This window comes from Oenanthe melanoleuca, chromosome 1 (assembly GCF_029582105.1).
Source record: "Oenanthe melanoleuca isolate GR-GAL-2019-014 chromosome 1, OMel1.0, whole genome shotgun sequence".
NCBI classification, from domain to species: domain Eukaryota; kingdom Metazoa; phylum Chordata; class Aves; order Passeriformes; family Muscicapidae; genus Oenanthe; species Oenanthe melanoleuca.
In genome coordinates this window covers 54,431,906-54,452,407 of record NC_079333.1, presented here as the reverse complement: position 1 = coordinate 54,452,407, position 20,502 = coordinate 54,431,906, and the positions used below count along the sequence as shown (strand labels likewise).

Sequence of the window (20,502 nt, the reverse complement as noted above, 5' to 3'; positions counted from 1 at the left end):
GAATCTAGTAAGCAGGGGTGACAGAGGAGTGTGTGCCATGCTACAGATAAAGGAAGAAAATTAACCTCTGCAGTGCCAGGTGGAAAGCTCCACTCCAGCTGGGAGCACAACCCAGTGCTGTGGAGAGCCACTGCCCTTTTGCTCTGTCACAGACCAGCTGAACACAAGTGCCTGGGCAGGGAAGATGCTGCACACATGCAGGCTGGATGAGGGCTGCTCGTGTGTCACTGGGCATGTCAGACAACACAGTGGGAGCAGTCTGGATGTGCTTGCCAAGTCTCACCCAGCACAGTGTCAGGAGCACACTAACAAATAAGGGATAATAATTATGATAAACTGACACCCCTTGCCCCTGCAGGGACACTGTGCAGTTTCTCGTTGAGTGGTGTCAGAGAAAAAGCTTTTTTGCTGCACTAAAACACTTAAAAACTGTCTGAATGAAAAGGTTACATCCATGGGTCAGCATAAATGATAACAGCTCAGGAAATAGCACTGATGCTGCTAACGATTTGCAAGTTAAGGGGGTACCAGGACACGCTGATTTCTCAGTCATTCTCAAACAATAGCAGAAAAAAAGATGCAGATGAATGTAAATGAAGACACCACAGAACATTGACTATGATACATTAGACAATTTAAAAAAAAATTTTTGTGCAGTACCAGGGCCAGTTGGATTAAATGAGAAGAGGAACAGAGCAATTTGCTCATAACTAGCAAATGCTTAAGGTGTTTTCTTGAATGATCAATGGATTTACAGTTTATGAATTCCTATAATGACTATGGCTAAATATATCCCCAAATTCTCCTCCCTTTTCCCCCATCCAAATTCCCAGTGATTTTCTGAAAAGAAATCAGGACTTTAATGAATAGCCTTGAGTACCGCAGAACCCCATGGTACCACTTCCCGAAAACAGAAGACCTGTATTTTCTTCCTTAGCAATACCTGCTGCATGCCTTGCATTGTCTGCTGTAGGAACTGCAGCTGCTGGTCCTTTGTAAGGCTTTCTTCTGTTCGAAAGAGCTGTCCTTTCTCCTGCTTCAGGAGCTCCACCTCATTCCTATAAGCATCCAGCTGCCACCGGAGGCTGTCGTTCTCCTCCTTTAGCGCATATGCCTGGGCGGCCAGAGCTGAGAGAAAATGAAAACGTGGAAAGATCAGTGAAATGGATTATTTATTTTCAAATAATAGAGAGGACATTGTCTGGAGAGATGACAATACAGCTGAACCCCAGTGAGACATTTTGGAGCTGAGACAAGACCCAGCAGAGCTGAAAATGATTAGGTTCTGACAAGGATTGTTGCTGGGAGGTTATTTCCTGGGATGGAAGAAGCCATAAAGTGACCCTGGATAATTCAAATGCTACTTGCAATCTGGCTGCTAAATTTAGGCTTATATTTTAGGAAGAAACTGGCACGCAGTCCAAGGGCAAGGCACTCACCAACTTTACAACGTTTTCCCAGTGATGTTATAGGAACTGATACAGCCATTTAGTATTTATACTTGCACAGTGCCCAGATGCTCCAATCAGGTCTGTGCTAGGGAATTTTCCCAATGTAAAGTTGCTGGATTTAGTCCCGTGAGAGAGGAAACACAGAAATTTCTCTCCAGCCTTGCTATGAACTACTCCACAGCAATAGTTATGAAGAACCATTTAGACAGAAAAATGATGTAATAGAAAAAAATTATATAAAATGCAAATGCTGAAAAAAAGTGTTGGCACTACAAGAACATTACTACATTAAAGGCATTGAAAGACACTTAAGTCATTTCCTTATGAAGCTCCATTTGGCCCCTTTTCAATTTAGAATGGCATTTTTATTATCATAACTGATAGCAGGTGTTTGTGAAGAAATCGATTAGTATGCAGGGATGGAAATTACATTTGCCAAATGACTTGCACAGTCTGCAATATAAGCTAAAATTTGTGTAGCAAAAGGCAGAAGGCTATAAAGCATGTAGTAGGAACATTATTTAAATAAATTATCTGAACATAAATATATATAGGGAAAGGTGGCATTCATTAATTAGGGATGTGGCTATCATCCTATAGAAGAACCCACTCCTGGTGGTATTTATATTTGGCAGTAGCAATGGTCATTTAGAATAGCAAACTGCCAGGCCATGCTATTTTCTTTCTTGGAACCTGGTGACACAACAATTACAGAGCAGCTGTAATTAAAAAACAACAATCTACTATAGCTGGTTCTATCAACATTTGGTAACTGAAACACATAACTGATTTACATTCCTGATTAAATGATTTCAGGCTTGGTATCAAGGAATTCTTTTTTGCCCACCTACAACAGCAGTATGGTTAAACTCCAAATTAGATGAAATTGCATATTAACTCCATTTAATACTAGGCACCTCTTGACTAGACCTTCTGCAGATAAAGAGTCCCCTGTTCCCCATGATAATATGATTCAGCACATTTGTGAAATTATACCAGCAATTAGATAGAATGTCACAATATTTCATTAGCAATAAAAATGTTTTATCTTTGGTAGGACAAATCTACCTTCATCTCAGATAATTTTTACTAGTTTTAAAGTAGTACAAATGCATTATTCAAAATAAAGTACAGTCAGCTACTATTCAATACAGACACAGATTGGCTAATTTGGATGTTTTACTCTCTGCAAGATTTAGCAAGAGTTACAGTATTGTTAAATCAAATTAAAGTGTTCTGAAAAGCATGTAATCATCCTTCCATGACAAAATTTACCCTCAAGAAATGGCACTGATGAGTCCAATGGGCAAATAAAAGGATTAAGTACTTTTTTTAGTTTTGTTTTTTTATTTTGCAAGACCCAACAAGCTATAATAAAAGAAAGGACTTAAGAAAAAATAAGAAGAGGCCAAGCAAACAGAAACATCAGTAAAAATAAATCTCAAATCAAAATTAAATAGTTTGTGTTGGAAAGGACCTCTAAAGATGATTTAGTACAACTTGTGCAATTGTCTCGCCATCCTTGTCCTAAAAAATGTCTTCCTTATGTCTAATCTAAACCTATCCTCTTTCAGTTTATAACTGTTTCCCTTTGTCACTACAGCCCTGGTGAAAAGTCTTTGTCATTTGTACTCTCTTACTTCTACCAATTAGACTCTCACAAAATTTATCTTTTGAGGTTTTTTAATAGCCAGAAACTGCTTACCCTTCAGCTCCCTGAGCACAGGAATAGACACCAGCAGGGATGTACTCAAGTTCCTACAGGTGCTCAGGAGCAGTAGTTCACCTGCTGCTCATCTTCTATTCCACCTCTCAAAAATCTTCTGAGAGCTGCTGTGCAAGTGGGGGCATGAGGCCTGTGTATTTCCCCCTGAAATGTGGGTTCTGACCCAGATCTAGCTGAGGTTCAGACTGCCTTCTCTGGAAAAGCTGCTTGACAGTTTTCTGTGCCTCACTACAGCCTAATTGGAGAACTTCTCCTTTCTGTACTCCTAGGTGAGTTCAGGCTATTAAGTGAGGCTACAGACAGCAAGAGATGTCTGCTACAGGGTCAGCAAAATAGGAGAAATTAAAAGGAGCACAACATCTCACAAAAGCAAGTAACCTGGATGTGATGAACCTATTAGAGTTTAAAAAATAACTAATCTAAATGGAACAAGTCACAATTCATAGTAGCTGATGGTAACTGTCCATTTATCCTTTAGGAGTGCAGTGCAGGTTTTTACTGTTCTAAAACAGAAATGCACCTCTGAATGCTATTATTTCATTACTTTAAAAATTGTATGTAATAAATAATAGCAAAACCTATATAACAATAATTACATTGCAGTGCTACCAAGAAGTCCCATCCAAGGTTGGTATCCTGTTCTTTTCTGCACACCAGAAGACAAAGGCTGTGTCTGGAAGATGTTGCAATCTATTTTAAGACAAAATGAAAACTTCCCAAACCACCCAAAGTGAGAGAATAAGAATACAGGAGAGATACATTTCTGATAGGCAGGATTCCCTCAGGTGTACAGTGCCTTACTGACATTATTAAACACTGGGTGATCATCCTAACCACTCACAGCAGAAATGTGCTCTTAAATAAGGAAGATGCAACACATACAGTAACAGTGTAACAGGCTTTTAAAAGAATTAATTATAGGTAAGAGTGTGTAAATGACACGATATTAACTACATGTTATATACTTTGCTGTTTAATTTAAAGCTACAAATAGTTGGCTCCTAACATGTATGGATAGAATGGTTAAAAGGAAAGGAGAATAAGACAAAAGGAAGACATATGACAGACCTCAGGGTGCCCAGCTCATTCAACATTGGGTAACTGTTTTAAATAAAATCAGACACATTCTGTGTGTTGACCTAAGATAACTATAATTTTAGTGCACCAAGATTAAAATAACTCCGAGTTCATATCAATCTCTCTTTTGATTCCAAGCAAAATATCTATTCTATAAAAGCATCCTATAATTTAAATTATGTTTCATTTACAACAATTATATATAATGATATGTGAATTATTATATAGGATATAGAGAAAGGCACTTCATTGAATATTAAATTAAAAATAGAAGAGAATTTTGTGGGAAGAGAACCTGCATTTTAAAAAGTAATTTTTTTCAAATTTTGCATAAATTTTTGCTAAGAGCTTATTGACAAAGATGCTGAATGTAGTTATAGTTGAAAAAAATTTTTGTTCCTCTCATCTCAAGCAATTTTACATTTGGTAGTTCAGATACTCATCTGCAAAATCTCTCTCTGAGGCAGACTAAAAACATCTTCAGATAAGAAGAAAATGAATGCTGAAAACATTTACAGAAGAACTATATACAAGGAATCTATATCAAAAGAAAACTGACAACAATCCCAAATAGCTGCCTGTGCTGCAAGCAGAAGAAAATATTCCTACCTAAACAAACACAGCTGGAAAACAGCTTAATATTCTCTTTACAGCATTTTCACTGAGGGATGCAAAATGATACCTGCCAGCCTCAGAGAAGCAGCTGAAAGAAGATTAGACATATATATGTGGGGGAAACCTTTGCACTGATATTTCAAAGACTTCCAAGAGGTTAGTGTGATTTCTTTGTGCTGAAGTGTTATATGCAATTTGGCAACAGCCTCAGCAGCAAGATAGACTCCATTTAGTGGATCCAGACTAGATCCAAATCAGAAAAACACCCTCTTTAATACAAGAAATGACTGGCCTATTAGAAATCCACTGAAATCTAAGGACTTATTCATTGATGGATGTCTCAGAAGAAACAAGCAACTAACTTTATTCTTCTAGGGCATCTGCCTTGCATAGTTAGGAGAGTGTGTTCTTTCTGACTAGCACTGATCTGCACTTTTCACTTTCAGCTGGTACTCAGTGACTGCACTTAACCTAATACATATTAATACCCACAGGAGCCAAAGCAGAGTAAGTCTTCATAGCTGATGGGGGTTAATTGTAGTTTTTTATGACCCCCATCGTGTCACAGTGGTCAGGAAATAAAGCTAACAACCCACATCTCTGAATGCATTTATTATTTATTGAGGACACTAGAGAGAATTCAAAATTTTCTATGATTTCTACTAATGCACACCTGCAATGTGGATTTCTCATTAGATGATGCCCTAATAACATTAGGGTTAATGCTAATGACAGTCTACTAATTTGCATACTGTGGACACACTGAGTTGAGCAGCACAAGCAGTAGGTTACCCCAACAGCCTGAAGAAATCTGAAAATAGGATCTAAAAACAAATGACAAATACTGAAATCAATAACAGAAAACCTTCAGAGTAAAAATCTTCTGTACATCTTTCTAGTAGGACTTATATTGTTTATATTTTCTATAGATTCTTCTATATTTGTACAGAAATAGATCATAAAACTGAGAACTTTTATTTAAAACTGAGAACTGGTGTATAGATATAGTGAGGCAGATGAAAACAGAGAAAGAGCCTACTCCCAAACCTTCCTGCCATCTGAGTTCTACTAATGCCATTATCCTGATTTCCTGACTTGAAAATGAGGGTTTAAATGATATAATGCTCCTTTTGGTAACAGCAAAAGCAGAAGCATCAAAACATGTCAAAATAATGGGTATTAAGGTAATTTGTTTCGTCACTCCCATTACAGAGCATTTTCAATGTCAAAAAAGCTGTCTTGCAAGACACAGCTGCTCCTACAAAGAGTTTTCAGCTCACAAATGTGAGTGGAGAAAAATAAGGACACAAAGTTCACAACTATAAATACAAACAATAAAAGTTATCCCTGGCCTCTAGCTAGCCTGCTTGTTTTTCAAATAGGTGAACTGTGAAGCAGTACAAGCAGGGGAAAATTGGCAAGGAAAAATGTTCCTGGAGGATCTGGAAGAGCACAAAACTGTGTTTTGTGGAAAACAGGGTAAGTTATACAATAATGGCATTAGTCATTAGTAAGGAAGATAGTCTCTGCAGAAGTATAGTTTGGATTTTCTTAGGAGATATAGTGGGGGGCATCCCTGCTCATGGCAGGGAAATTGTAAGTAGAGGATCTTTAAAGCCCTTTCCAGTCTAAACCAGTCTATAATTCTATGATTATAACTAGATAGTACCACTGGACCCTTATCCATTTTTACCCTCTAAGGTTGTGCTTAGTGCTCCAGCCCACTGAAAATTTCATTTTGTGCTAGAGCCTGAGGGTCCCATTGTGGTGACTCAATGGGAGTGTGATGGTGTCAGTCAGTAGCCCCACACTTTGGGACGTTCTGTACTGCATTAGTACATAATTCTGAACTTCATATTTGGTGTTGGCAAGTTCTCTTCACAGTTTAGCTGGACAAAACAATCCTTTTCCAGCCTGAGAACCAAGGACACCACTGCAGCTCCAGGCCCAAAAAGTGTAAACAACAGTGAAATGAGGAGAGCAATCCGGGAGGATGGGACTTCCTAATCTGGAAATGTAATTGGACGATTAACCTCAATATGTAAATGGACTAAAACTCATAAAAGTGTGAAAAAGTGTGACCATCTTGGGTGTAGCCTCTACCAGGCTCTTGTACTGCCCAAGATGTATCCTTTGAAGACCTTTTTAATAAATACCTACTTTATCCCTTTAACACTGTCTAGCCTCTCTTCCAGGTAGCTTCTCAAGGCATCATGATGCTCAGATGCCAATGACAAGTGCATAGAAATCCATCTGATATTAGCAGTTAAAAGCAACCTTCTTCCTATAATGCATTCTTTAATACCTGTTCCATAGCTCTCCCTCATTCCTGCAAAAACATCACTTGAGGTTTTTTTTAAGAAACACACTTTGCTTACAGCTTGAAAACAGCTAGCTAAGTATCATAAATAAACTCTAGCAACAGAATTTTCATGATACAAAAATAAATAATTTGGAGCAATTACAAGCTAACCTAGCTACGAAGAGTTTTTTTTCTTTCCCCCTTCAGACATAATGCAACCAAATAATGAAGAAATTTCCACATTATTTTCAAATGCTAAGCACACTTCATTTGAATGTCTTGGTAGCTGCAAATTTAAACTCTGAGGGCACTAATTATCCTATATGAGAAGGGTTTATTGTCATTAATGTTAGTGGGAGTTAGGCCCTGCACACTGGGAGGGAGATTTACTCTGGCAAAATCTGTTTAATTCAGGTGCAGTTGCTTCAAAGTCCTTTCCTTGCCATGCAGCCTATGCTCAAAGCAGAGAAGCTCATTGTACCAGTTACATTCATGATGATACCAGATGTTCAAATTGAATAATCATGAGAATTATTTTCAGGCTTCCTATTCACATAACACTTGGTGGTGGACAATTAGTAAATGGAAAGATGCTAAAAATAAAGGAAGGAAGGAAGGAAGGAAGGAAGGAAGGAAGGAAGGAAGGAAGGAAGGAAGGAAGAAAGAAAGAAAGAAAGAAAGAAAGAAAGAAAGAAAGAAAGAAAGAAAGAAAGAAAGAAAGAAAGAAAGAAAGAAAGAAAGAAAGAAAGAAAGTTTCTCTGACGAGAGATTTTTCTCAGTTTATGAAATTTCTCAGTGCTTAGCAGACATCAGCAATATCACTGCTCTTTACTAGGTTTACTACACCTGTGGCTCACAAGTAATTTATGAAAACTTATTATTTCTTGTGTAATGATGCATATCTCTTTGCAAATACCACAGAAGGTACAGGGAAAGGGAGGACCTATTATTGTCCAGCTGGGACTAATAACAAAAAGTCGTAGGTAAATGCTGGCTCTGCAGGGGACTAAGAATGCCCCAGAGAGCAGGGCTGCCAACTCCTGTGGCATTATGATGAATCCCATGACATCTCACATTTTATTTAAAGGCCTAGAGAGATCATTAACTGAAAACCTCTGGTCTAAGCTTCTGGAATAATGGCTTCCAAACTTTCTAGACTGTGGGTCAGTATTGGCTCTTCCTTTTTAATCATGCTCTGACAAACTGAGTTTTAATTAAAAACACTAACATAATCTAGCTGTTTTAGCCAGTCCAAGGAATAAAGATGTAGATTACTTGCTACAGTCTTACAAGAGATCATTGACTCCAGTGATCAGTTTGGGATAATTGATCTGGACCTCGTGGCTGCAGAAAATCCACTTGAACAGTGATCCAGCGTTCTCCAAAGGGCTGCAAAGATGCAAGATTAATTTTCCACTTTAAGCCAATCTTCCTACCCCTCTCTTTGTACTCTCCACTCTTTACCTCTGTTCAGTTAATCTCCAGCTCTAAATTGATGAGTCCATCTCTTTGCTCATTTGTAATTCCCACTTACCTGACATGGCCAGATGTTTCTCTCTTCCCTCACTCATACTTATTTTGCAGTACATTCTCTAGTCCCCTGTTACTCAAACCTGTCCCAGGTAAATTGCAGCATTAAGCACTTTGGACTTTTCCTACAAAGATGTCACATCACATTACTGAAATGAATATTTGGAGTTCGGAAGAGACCACCTTGTTACAATAATATCAAAGCCTGACACATTTCAGGTTTATTTTACTTGACAGCATCTCTTTGGAGAACAGGAACCTTACATAGCTTCTAAATGATATTTTGACAGTTGCTAGTTAATCTGGCCTGTTGAGACCAGTTTTTGCAGGTCACCTCTTTAAAGCAAGGGGCCCTTTCTTCCTCTACATTTTGGGTTGCAGCTCTTCTACCACCAGCCATAATGTGCACTGATACTTGCTGACTCAGCATGTGTATAAGGGAAGACTGGAGAGAGAAGATGTGGCTCTGCACAGACATCTCTGCACAGACATCTCTGTTGGAGGTTAGGAACAAAGCCATCATAGTAAAATGTAGGAGTATTTGATCAGAAATAGTAGCAATTCTCAGACATTTTCAAAATTTACAAAAAGCCACTTCTTATTTGTATTTGGTTTGTGATGAAGTGAATTTTTTTGAAACTTAATGTTTACCAGTACCTGCTGCCTCAGTTCAATATGATCAATCAAATAATAAATCCATCAAATAATAAATATATTTTAGAGGTTCTACGTTTCTTCGTAATTGAAAAAAAGAACTGTTATCACACTTTGACAGATACTGTTCTTTAAACAAGCTAACAAAGAAGTGGCTTTTTCCTCTAATTAATATTTTAAAAATTACTGTATTCATGCAAAACTAAAAGTGAGCAGAGGAGACTTTAGTCTTGAGGGTGAAGGAATGAAGAAAATAAGAAAAGCACTGTTACTGGGGAGATACCACGTGGCATTGATGACTGACTCCCACACCAGTAATGGAAAACTCTGCTTGTACTACTGGTGCTTTGCAGCTGAGGGTACAGACACGTGAACTCTGCACAGCAGAAGAGATGCTGATGAATGTGAGTGTTTCATATATGCTACATAATCCTACATACATTGCAGGAAGGTATTGTATGTGTGCATGTACATGTGAGACATAAATCATTTAGGATATTCAAGGATTATTGCATACAGGTAAATCCCCATGTAGGTGGGTCACTGCTGGTTACCTCTTAGGAATCAATGTGCCTCTTATATTTTTACTCAGATTTAGTATTTACAGTATTTACTGGCATTTACAGATACATGGCTGCACCACTGCTGTTGGCATTTAAACTAGGAACTGCATTCAGGCTCAGCACCACTGCAAGAACTTGAAAAAAATAATCTGTAGGATTTATGAAGAAAATGCCAATGCTACTTTGAAACAAACTTGACAGTGAGCACATGAATCCCTCAATTTGTCACATTCATTAGGGAAGAAAGAGCTGATCTGAGTGGTTTAAATGACTGTGGTGATTTGAATTGGTCTGATTTATAATAGGCAAATTTTGTTCATAAATGTAAAGTGCTTTCTATAAATGTGCGGATAAACCACTCTTGAACAAAATTCTATTGCACCTTAAATTGCAGGAAAGCATTTATCCAGCTATCTCTCTGACCCTGTAGTGGATTAGAGGGCTGAGTTAATTTTTCTTTTAAAATTGTGCATAATACTGAAATACTTGCTCAGTTACTTTTGCCTTAGATAAAAATGGATTTTAAATGAGAATACACTTTTACCCCTTTCTACCTTAGAAGGCATAAGCAAATGATGACATGAAGCTTGTAATTTTTGACCCTCACATTCAGAGACCATTTCTTCAGCAATTTATCCCTGCTGAATGGAAGGGTGCTCAGAAAAGCTGTGTCTGCAAGCCCAAACCTCCTTTTCTCTCCTCCTTCTGCTTCCAGAATATTTAGTATATGCATATAAAGGTCTTTGTGCTTTTTCACAGCTTAACATGTTTAGCAGGTATTTTCTCAGCTTCTGAAAAATGCAATGTGCTGCAAACTTGCAGGCAACAGGATTCTACAGAGTTTAGTTAGGTACTTTCAGGCCTTTCAGAAATAGACATTTTATTGAAATCTGAAGACATAAGTGTGAAATAGTCCTTGTACCAGATTTTCCAAGTAAGCCACGACTTAGGACATTTTATCTGCAGGTGCTGAGCAGAACATGAGTGCAAACACTCTGACCCAGCAGAGTGGGACTAGCTTGTAGGATCAAGGTTTTACAGCACAGACATCTCAAAATCTTTCAACAAAACATTAGGAGACAGATGACTATCTCAGAACAACATAGGGAGAGTTATTGCTTTTTATCATGTTCTTCCTCGACTGTTAGAAATGCTCACTAGTTTCCAGACAAATTTAAGAAGGAAGATAGTCTGTATCTGACATGTGACAAAGAAGCAGGTGGAAAAGGAAGTGATGTTAGGAACTAGCAACCACCCAAGTACCTCCAGAGAGGAACCTGGCTGACACGTGTGCTGTAGAAGCAGCCCAGCAGTCACTGTAAACAGTGCTGTAAAGACATGCTTGCACAGCTCTTGCACCCAATAAAACTTGCAATGCATCAAATATTTGGAGGGCTGGATAAAAAAACAAGAGGTTGCAAATTATTTTGTCCCCTGAAAGGCAAACAAACAACAGCAACAAAAAAAAACCCAATAAAAATTTTCAATTTAAAATCAAAACAAAACCAAAAACCAACACCAACAAAACAAACCTCCTTTCTGCATGCTGGCTTTCAAGGAGTCACACACTGGAACTACTGGAGAGCAGGAATATTAGTGTGATATCTAGTTCTGCAGCCTGTCATTTCACATCCTAGAGGACAGTTCTTTGCTTTCTCCCTGCCACGAATCTAAACCCATATAAGACTAAAAGAAGATCACTCAGCTCCAAGCTGAGTGAATCCTCCTGGCTTTCAAATTTATGAATCAAATCCCACAATATACTTGTCACAAAAATGCTATACTATGGATATGTGTCATTAGTAAGAAGCTTATTTTCTTGAAATGGCCTTTATCCAAAACAAGAGCAGGACATCATGAAACTCCTCTGAATCTAAGATTCATTCACCAAAGTAAAACATCATCACCAACCAGCAGCAGGTTGGGGATTTCTGTAGCCCACAGCTTCAAGCAGGAACTCTGCTGGGAGTGTTTTTAACTCCTGACACAAAACCACACCACAGATTGCCAGTCAGCTGGACTCACAAAGAAATAGAAGATTCATGCTTTGAAAAGGAAGCTTTTAATGCTTTGGAAGCTTCAGCCACCCTTGCATATCTCATGACATGAGAACACTCCCCAAACCTGCAATTATGAGCTTAGAAGCTTGTACTGACATTAGAAAATCTGCTTTCTGATCATTATCTCCTCTGACACGTTGGCAATGGCTTATGATTCTTGGAAATAATGGCAGGTAAGAAGGCACCTAAATCTCCACCTCAAGCAATATCTGCAAGTTGCTCTAATGTGCCAGGGTGAGAAGAGCTTCAAAAACAAGAGGGCACGAAGGGCAGCATGATTAAGAAAATGTAATCCCTAGATCTCGGTTTGAACACTAATAGAAATGATCTTTCATTGGAGGTCAGAAATAACATTTAGGCTAAAGCCAGTCTTGCAGGAAGCTGTTCTTTGTGCTCTGTTCAGAATCAACCACCTTCACTGTTATAAATAGGGCTCATTCTCTCGAAGGCTAAATATGAAAGAAAAAGCACAGAAGTTTTATATTGGAGAGGGCACTGTAAGGAAGGTCACTTTATAGGAAGCATGAAATGTAATTTGGAGAAGAATGCTAATACAAGCTATATCAGATTGTGAGGAAGCTGAAAACAGCATATGTTCTAATATTGTCTTTTATTGATTTTGCTGCCAACATCCCACTTCAACAATGTTACAGCCGCGCTTCAGGACTCTTAATGGAGGGGGATGGAGAAAATCAATATACAGAGCTTGCTTCTGCTCACATTGAATTCAATGTGAGTTTCATTATTAACTGCAATGAGCAGAGGACAGAGTTCAGACTGTTTCATCACTTTGTGTTTGTTTATTCTTTCCCTTTTTATTTAACCTCCTAAGGGGCGATATGTATTTTTATCCTATGTTTTTAAAAAGCCCCATTTAAATAGGGCAATCCCCTATCACACTGTAAGTTTACATGTTAGAAATGATGCCTTGTTTTATGAAACCTAATGAAAAATTATAGCCTGTATCCTGAATTGGGAAAGTTATAATAAAAGATATAGGATTTGAAATAAATTCGAATAACAAAATCATTTTTTCTTAAAAATATTTTCATTCCAATATGAAGCAAATAGAACAGTTTAGTTTTCACTGACTTGTAAAATATTGCTTTCAGTGTACATTGTTTTCTCAATTGCAAATAGATGGGATGCACCTGAACTTCTTTTTGCTATTATTTTAATGCTATTTACACAAAATGAAATATGCTAAAAATTATCTCCAAGAATTATAAGCATCATCTTCATTCCAACAACATGCTGTTAATTTTGTTCTACCATGAATGCAAAACATATTTTAACATGCTGTCAAAAAGAGACACTAAGAATGTCAATAAAATAACACTAAAATAAATGTAAATTTAGACTGCTGTCACAAGTGGCTGCTTGGTTTTGTGGAGATGTTAGGTTGCTATAGCGTTTTCCATAGCAACTTTGCATCTTATTACATAAATAATCCCTCAGTGTCCTTAAAGCTTACTAAAAACAGGATTAAATCTATTCTCATATGTAATGATCCTGCATAAAACCTCATCAGTATGAAATACCCAGAAAACTTGATAAATTGTAATCTAGATAATAGTATTTCTGGCAGTGGAAAAGCATCAAAGCACAACACACTTATTTCGTAGTAAACAGGACATTCTCCTACACCCCATATTAGGAAAATGCCTTTGAAGTGCCTGTTTCCTCCAAAATTTGGAAGTCAGATTAACCCCTTCACTGCTGCACCCAGAGGACCAGCAGAGACCTCCATCCTGCAGCCTCTGTGCTGTACCTGTCCTAGAGGAACTGGCCCAGCACCTGGGACAGGACAAGGCTGCCTTTACTCCTCAGGGAACTGAATTCAGCCCTCATTCACCAAGGCTCTTCTGCTAAATTCAGCTGCACAAGAAGCATTATTAGAGGCAAATGGACTTAAAACCAGGGGCATAAAATTAGGCCCTTGCCTACATGCATCCTGAACTTCAGGCTATTTTTGTAAAAGCTGTGGGGGAAAATGGAATGCATTTTATGGCACAAAAATTGGAGCCTGCCTGATGATAACAGCTCTGGACTGGCATGCTGTGAAAGACACTAGAGCAGGCTTTTCCCAGCACAGAGGAAGTAATCATCTTGTGCTGCTTTCTAGTGATCAGCCCTGATGGTTCCAGGGACAGTGCTGATTGTCTGCTGTGCCCAGAGCATTCCCATTCCAAGGGAAGTTACTCTGCTCACAGAGCTCAACAGGGCTGTTCAGCTGTCTTCTCTGGCCAGAGAGGGGACTGTGCCACCACAGTGACAATTCAGAGCATCACATTTTAAACATGTTCTTTTCTTTGAGAATGCTCCCAAAACCAGGTTGGTGGTGTCTGTTGACAGGGTTTGTTTGTTTATCACTGCAGGGCTGCTTATGATACCAGCTGCTTATGGCTTTGAAATGGTACCATTTTATTTAAGGAATAAAAAGCAATGCTAGCTCATTAATTTCTAAAGTAAATACATTTTGTTATTTTACATTATGTTTATCAATAAGTATTTAAAAGGACAATAAGGCAAATTATGGGTTTGTTAAATACCAATAAAATATGATGCCAAAAAGCTTGAAATGGAGAGTAATGACAGAAAAATAAATCAGACTTTTGTTTGAAACAAAATCTCCCATAAATCCAGAAGGTTAGTCTTACAAGAAAGAGAGAGAGAATTATCTGATCTTTGAGTTCAGGAGGAAGAAGGAGATCTGACACGAGATCTGCTGTGACACTTGTTCAGTTGGAAACAAAGGAAAACCAAAGCTCAGGTGGACACAGCTAGGGCCTGGTGATTTCTATTCAAAGTTTTAACAAGCAATGTAAAGCTTTCCTACCAGTTTAATCCACCTATAAACCACAGTTCCTGCTCTATGTGTGTATCACTGCATTCACAAAAGCCTTAGAGAAAGCAAAAAGAGGATTGAACTGCAGAGAAAAGATGAATAAGCTTGACACAGATCACTTTGGTGTTGTTTCAGGCTTTCCTTGAAGACTTGCCAGGCTTGAAACTTTCAAGACAGACTTGTAAACAATATCCCAAAGCCTGTTTTTTGTTGTGTGGACCAGGGTGGGAATTTTAAATACTGAGTTTCACAAGGACTTACACTCTTCTGTGAGAGGGACTGCCCTCTATTCATCCTGCCTCTTACAGCAAGTGCCTAGCTGATGCTGCAAACAGGACAGATCAGTTGAGGACAGCATTGAAGATCCAGTGTTGAAGTTTGGCAGCCACTTAGGTATGTTTGAAAATGCTGCCATGGAGAATGTCCTCCCTAACTTGCAAAGCAGCACCAATCTTACATGTTCAAACTGGGCATGCATTATGCAACTTGCAGTTTATTACATGCACACAGCCTCTGAGATGTTCTTAAGCTACTTTATCAGAGGTAGAACAATAGTGGTGAAATGCTCCAGGGGTCCAAAGCCTACTGCAAGTCTGCTGAGCTGGAGGGAGGCCCCACCAAGAAACTTATTATCCATGTGGACAGACCAGTAGTGCCTGAATGAGAGGAAGACCATTGGCTTCATTTGATACTAGAGAACTGAGATAATAAAATTCATTGATTAGCCCAGGCAGGGGATATGTGGCAGAGCTGGGATTTGGCCCAGGGCTCTGGGATCCCAGTCAAGCACCTTAGCCTCACAACTATCTTTCCTGTACCCCTCTCCATTCTTGCCCTCAGCACCAGCTCCAGTCTCTTGCTGAAGCTGGAGTTGCTAGAATTAATGGCATGTTGTTGCTGTGTACTGCAAAAGCAAAAGATTAATCCACCTTCCCTTACAGTAAAATAACAGGTGCCTTGTAGGCATAAACCAAACTTCAGCTCTTCTTTACTGATTCTTGAAATCACTTTTGAGGCTTTTACATGTGGTTCTTTACTCCCTGTGCCAGCAGGTAGAAGAGGAAGCCTCCATAAATCCTGATCATTCTGAAGATTTTGTATATCCTCTAGACTCCAGCACTGAATCTCTTTTTTCTCCCTTGAGCTAATGCCCCAGTAGCTGCATCTTGACTTTCAAATATATTAACTGATTTGCCAATCATCATTATTATTTTTTTCTTAGCAATCTTCCAGCTTTACTTCAGCAATCCTCTTGTCTCTTTCAAACTAAAAAGTCCATATGGCAGAAAAATCACTGTTTAAAGGCTGAATTTTGCAGGGGGGGAAGAAAAAGTAAAAGTTGGTCCCACAAGTGAGATTCACTGTCTCAGGTCAGCCTTTTTTCCAGCTTTCCCTGGAATGCAAATGACTTTTAGTCTGTGAAACTGGGAGGATTTCCTATAAACCAGGCACATGTGACAGCTGAACCAACTTACTGGATACCCTAGGGGCTTCTTCAGGCTATCCTTGCAGCAGTTTGAGATGATCTCCAACATAACAAACAAGTAGTGAAGCATTCCTTCTCCTTGATGATTCAGCTTGCAGAATAAAGCAGTGACAGAGTACTGGCTAAGCCTGGGGAGAACAACCTGGAAAACATCTGGATTAGCAGGAGGCAGTGGCCCAGGCCTGCAGTGTCAGCTACCAATAACATTCCTCTGTGTCCTGCTTGCAGCTGGGATAGAGTTAATTTTCCTCCCAGCAGCTGGCACAGTGCTGTGTTTTGGATTTAGTGTGAGAAGATTGTTGATAACACACGGATATTTTAGTTGCTGCTAAATAGTGCTTCCTCTAAACCAAGGACTTGCCAGTTCCCCATGCTCTGCTGGTGAGGAGGTGCACAAGAAGCCTGGAGGGAGCATGGCTGGGACAAGTGACCCAAATTAGCCAGAAGGGTATTCCATATCATATCATATCCATTCCACATCATTCCATCATTCCATACCACAGAGTGTGAGTATGCTCAGTATATAACTGGGGGGAGTTGGCCAGGAGGGGTAAATTAATGCTGGGGGACGAGGTGGGCATCAGTCAGAGGGTGGTGAGCAACTCTGCATCACTTCTTTCTCTTGGATTTTATTTCCATCTCCTTTTCATCATCATTATTGCTACTACTACTACTGCCACTACTGCTACTACTACTATCATCATCATTATATTCTGTTCAGTTATTGAGCTGTCCTTAATGTCAACCCACAACTTACTATTTTTTCTGATTCTCCTCCCCATTGTACTGGGGGTGTGAGCAAGCAGCTGAGTCATTAGTTAGCCACTAATGATTATGCTAATCACAGTGACTGAGTCAGCTACCAGCTAAGTCAAACCACTACACTCTGAAACCCCATGTCCAGCAACTCTGTACAAGTACTGAAGTTCACAGTCTCAGGGCTTAGATGTATTGCAGTATGTTTTCAAATGCTGGGGCTGGAATCCATCCTCTTTTTCTCAGAGTGATTAATAGGTTTATCTTCAGATATCCTAGAGCAAAGTTTTCATTCTATCTATCTAGCTGTAAGAAGATGTGATGCACTCAGTGTGTTTCCTTCCAGGAAAAAAAGAAATTATGCTGGGAGACTTCTGAAACTATGCTTTACTGAGACAGAATGAGGTCTTGGAACCCATTCTAAATTGTTGAATTAATTAAGCCTTCTTGTACTAGCAGTGACTTAACCAGGTGAACCACTGAAAAAAGACCTGACACAGGTGTTGAAGCCTGAGGAAATCTCTGTCACTTATAATAGCTTTGGGGTTGTAGCTTCCCAACAGTCTTGCTCACACTGTCAAAAAGGGCAGGCTGAAAAATAATGTCCTCAAGAAAATTGTTGGAATGGCAGAAGAGACAGTCCAGAGCTCTGGAACCATCCAAATCAATTCATCATGTCTCATTGCTTCAGCTACTTTTGGATTTAGACTTTTAAAACTTTATGTGTGCACGCTGTCCTTGAATTGAGGAGGCACAATATTTTCACGTTATTCAAGTCTTGCTCTTCCCAAGGTTAAGTACTTAGACAAAAATTTTAAGAAAAGGGGTTAAAAATAAAGAAAGACAATGTTTTCTTACTATGCAAGATGGTTTCTTAGTGACAAAAGACTCTTTAAAAGATATTCTTCATGCAACAGAGGTTACTGTGAACATAAACAGCCAGTCCAGTGAGATAAAGTGGTGGTTCTGAAATGACGTAATTAGAAAGAGAGGGGAAAAAAGGGAAGGCAGCTAACAGAAATAGTAATTAAAAAAATGCCAGAAGGAAAGAAGAATCACATTTCTGTACATAAGAGTAATAATTAAAAAAAAGTCTTTTTTCAGTTTATTTTAATTTACCAGTGTTTTATACCCAATAGCTCTTTTGGTTTAATTCCAAGTTTCTTCTATTGTCATTGACAGAAGAACCAAATGCATTTGCTTTAACTGAGAGTGTAGTGTTGAAAGAAGAAAGCCATAACATTAATTTGAGAACTGTATGACTATGTATGCAGCAGGATGGATCAACTCCACTGAGTTTAAGAGGATGATGAATGGTAGAACAAACAATGATGGACAGGTACTCAGGTGGATTCATATTGCCGAATTTTGATTTAGAATTCAACACAGTACTGGGTTTGCTCAAGTGCCCACATTGTAACAATACAAATAACCTGAAATTGTTTGGGATAGAACACTGTAAAAATCTCAGCTATCAAAACTTTTGACAGTAATGTCTTTTTTCATGCATGAAAACCAAACATGCTTTCCTATCTATGGTGTTACAAAATGAATGACCAACACAGCTCTGCCCTAAGCATGCATATGTTAAACCTGGCTGAGTTGGAAAGCATTACACTTCAAAACATTCCTGCTCCTCTTCTGGCATGCAGCCTATATGTATTTCTGGTTCTACCTTCCTGTGGTTAGTTCTAATGGCTTTTCTCCATGAGAGTTGACACAGTCGATGTAAAATGATTAGATAGTCATAAAAATTGCTGATTTCTAGCAGGTCCTGAGACCTGCTGTCTCAGCTTCAAACACTCTGCTAATGGCATCTAGAAAATACAAATCCACAAAATTAGCCTAGCAAAAATTAAGGCTGCCTTTTTGGGTTTTATTGTTGCATTTTTCTTCCAGGAAAAATATTAAATCTCTCTTCAAGAGAGATGTCACAGTAAAAAATTTCTTTGCTAGAATGACACTCCTTCCTTTGGCCTTTACTTCTGGAGACTTTCAGCCTCACACAGTATCTTGTCACAGAAGGAGCCAAAGAGCTCTTCCCTCTCTATGTTTGAATTCATACCCTTCAACTGGCATACAAAGGCTTGAAATCATTGAGTGGATGAAATTCTCTCCTTTCTTACTATGGTGCTTATATGAAAAGGACTAGATCAGGATTATCCTAGTGGAGACTCATTTTATTTCCATAGTATTCCTACCTTCTTTATTTTTCTGAAAGTTCACTGCTGTCTGGCACTTTCTAGTCATGTTTTGGCTTCAGGTCCTGAAAATTTCATTCTTTATATGAGTGTCTAAACTAGCAAACCCTTGTTAGCAACTCACAAATTATTAGCCAATGCCAAGAAGTAGAGCAAAGCATGCATCCAGATCATGTTACCAGTTAGTAACTCTGGCAGCTCCTGAGCCACCTCTTGGTGTCCATCCTAGATAGCAGAGTATTTGCAGAATGCTGAAAAATCTGCTTTTCTCATTCACATTACATGCACCCTTGTTCTTGGACTCATAGAAGCCAAGTAATGAGTGCCTAATTCATGCAGAATGCAGTAACATTCTGTGAAATAGGGACCCTTAGAATGGCAGTATGCAACCAGAAGAGCCCCAGAATTAAAATGCTATTTCTTATAGAGATTACAGATTATTATGTCTTTGTTGCAAAGAAAGGTGCAGTTTAGAGAGTTCAAGCATAACTTGAACTGGTCTCATAATAAAACACTGTTTCTCCCATGGAATGAAATGTTGTCATGCAAAGCTGCAAAGAGTGCAAGAAGGAAACATAATGCTTCCAGCCAAGGGCAGAACTGGAGAATTTTCATCATTATAGAACATAGTAGGTGACAGACATCTCCCAGAGACAGCTTGCATCATTCAAATAACTAATTTATGAGGGTTTAAAATAAGACACTGTCTTACTTAATCGGGTATTAACATGTCACTTCTCATATGTAAGTTTTTGTTTGCTTTTAATAAAACAACACTTGCATATATTTACCTGAATCATCTACTCTCAGCTTTTTACTGGGATTGTCACCACTGTCATCATCGGACATTTCCATCTCCTCTTCCCGGCGGATTCCCATGAGCTGTTCACTGTGAGCATTTCGGAGCTCCTAAAATCCAAAATTACCTTTTGTCAGTATTAACCTCCATAAAGTCATTATGTATTATTTAGTATCTCTTTCTAATACTGATCTGATTTTAATTATACATCATTTATCATTGTAATCATATTTATTTGTGTATGAATATTTATAAAAACAGAGGCAAGGGGAATCCTTCTTGTGAAAGAACCGAGTTTATCAAAGATAACACTCAGAGAAAACAAGAGAAAAAGTGACTTTCCCTGTTGAGTGATCTTTAGGTCTGCTAAACATAGGAGAATGTTTTAACAGCAGGGATAATATTTATAAAGCAGACTGATAAAGAGAATGTCA

General features: G+C 38.6%; 1 protein-coding gene across 6 annotated transcripts in view; it reads right to left on the bottom strand.

Annotated features, from left to right (window-relative positions):
• The window catches only part of ENOX1 (ecto-NOX disulfide-thiol exchanger 1), a 350,623-nt gene that overhangs the window by 41,032 nt on the left and 289,089 nt on the right, over positions 1 to 20,502 (bottom strand). For all 6 annotated transcript variants that reach the window (XM_056495979.1, XM_056496027.1, XM_056496009.1 and 3 more), the window contains 2 exons: positions 20,061 to 20,178; positions 944 to 1,128 (listed from right to left, as the gene is read on the bottom strand). In XM_056495979.1, coding sequence (XP_056351954.1) covers positions 944 to 1,128; positions 20,061 to 20,178 — 303 coding nt within the window. The remainder of the gene's footprint in view (positions 1 to 943; positions 1,129 to 20,060; positions 20,179 to 20,502) is intronic.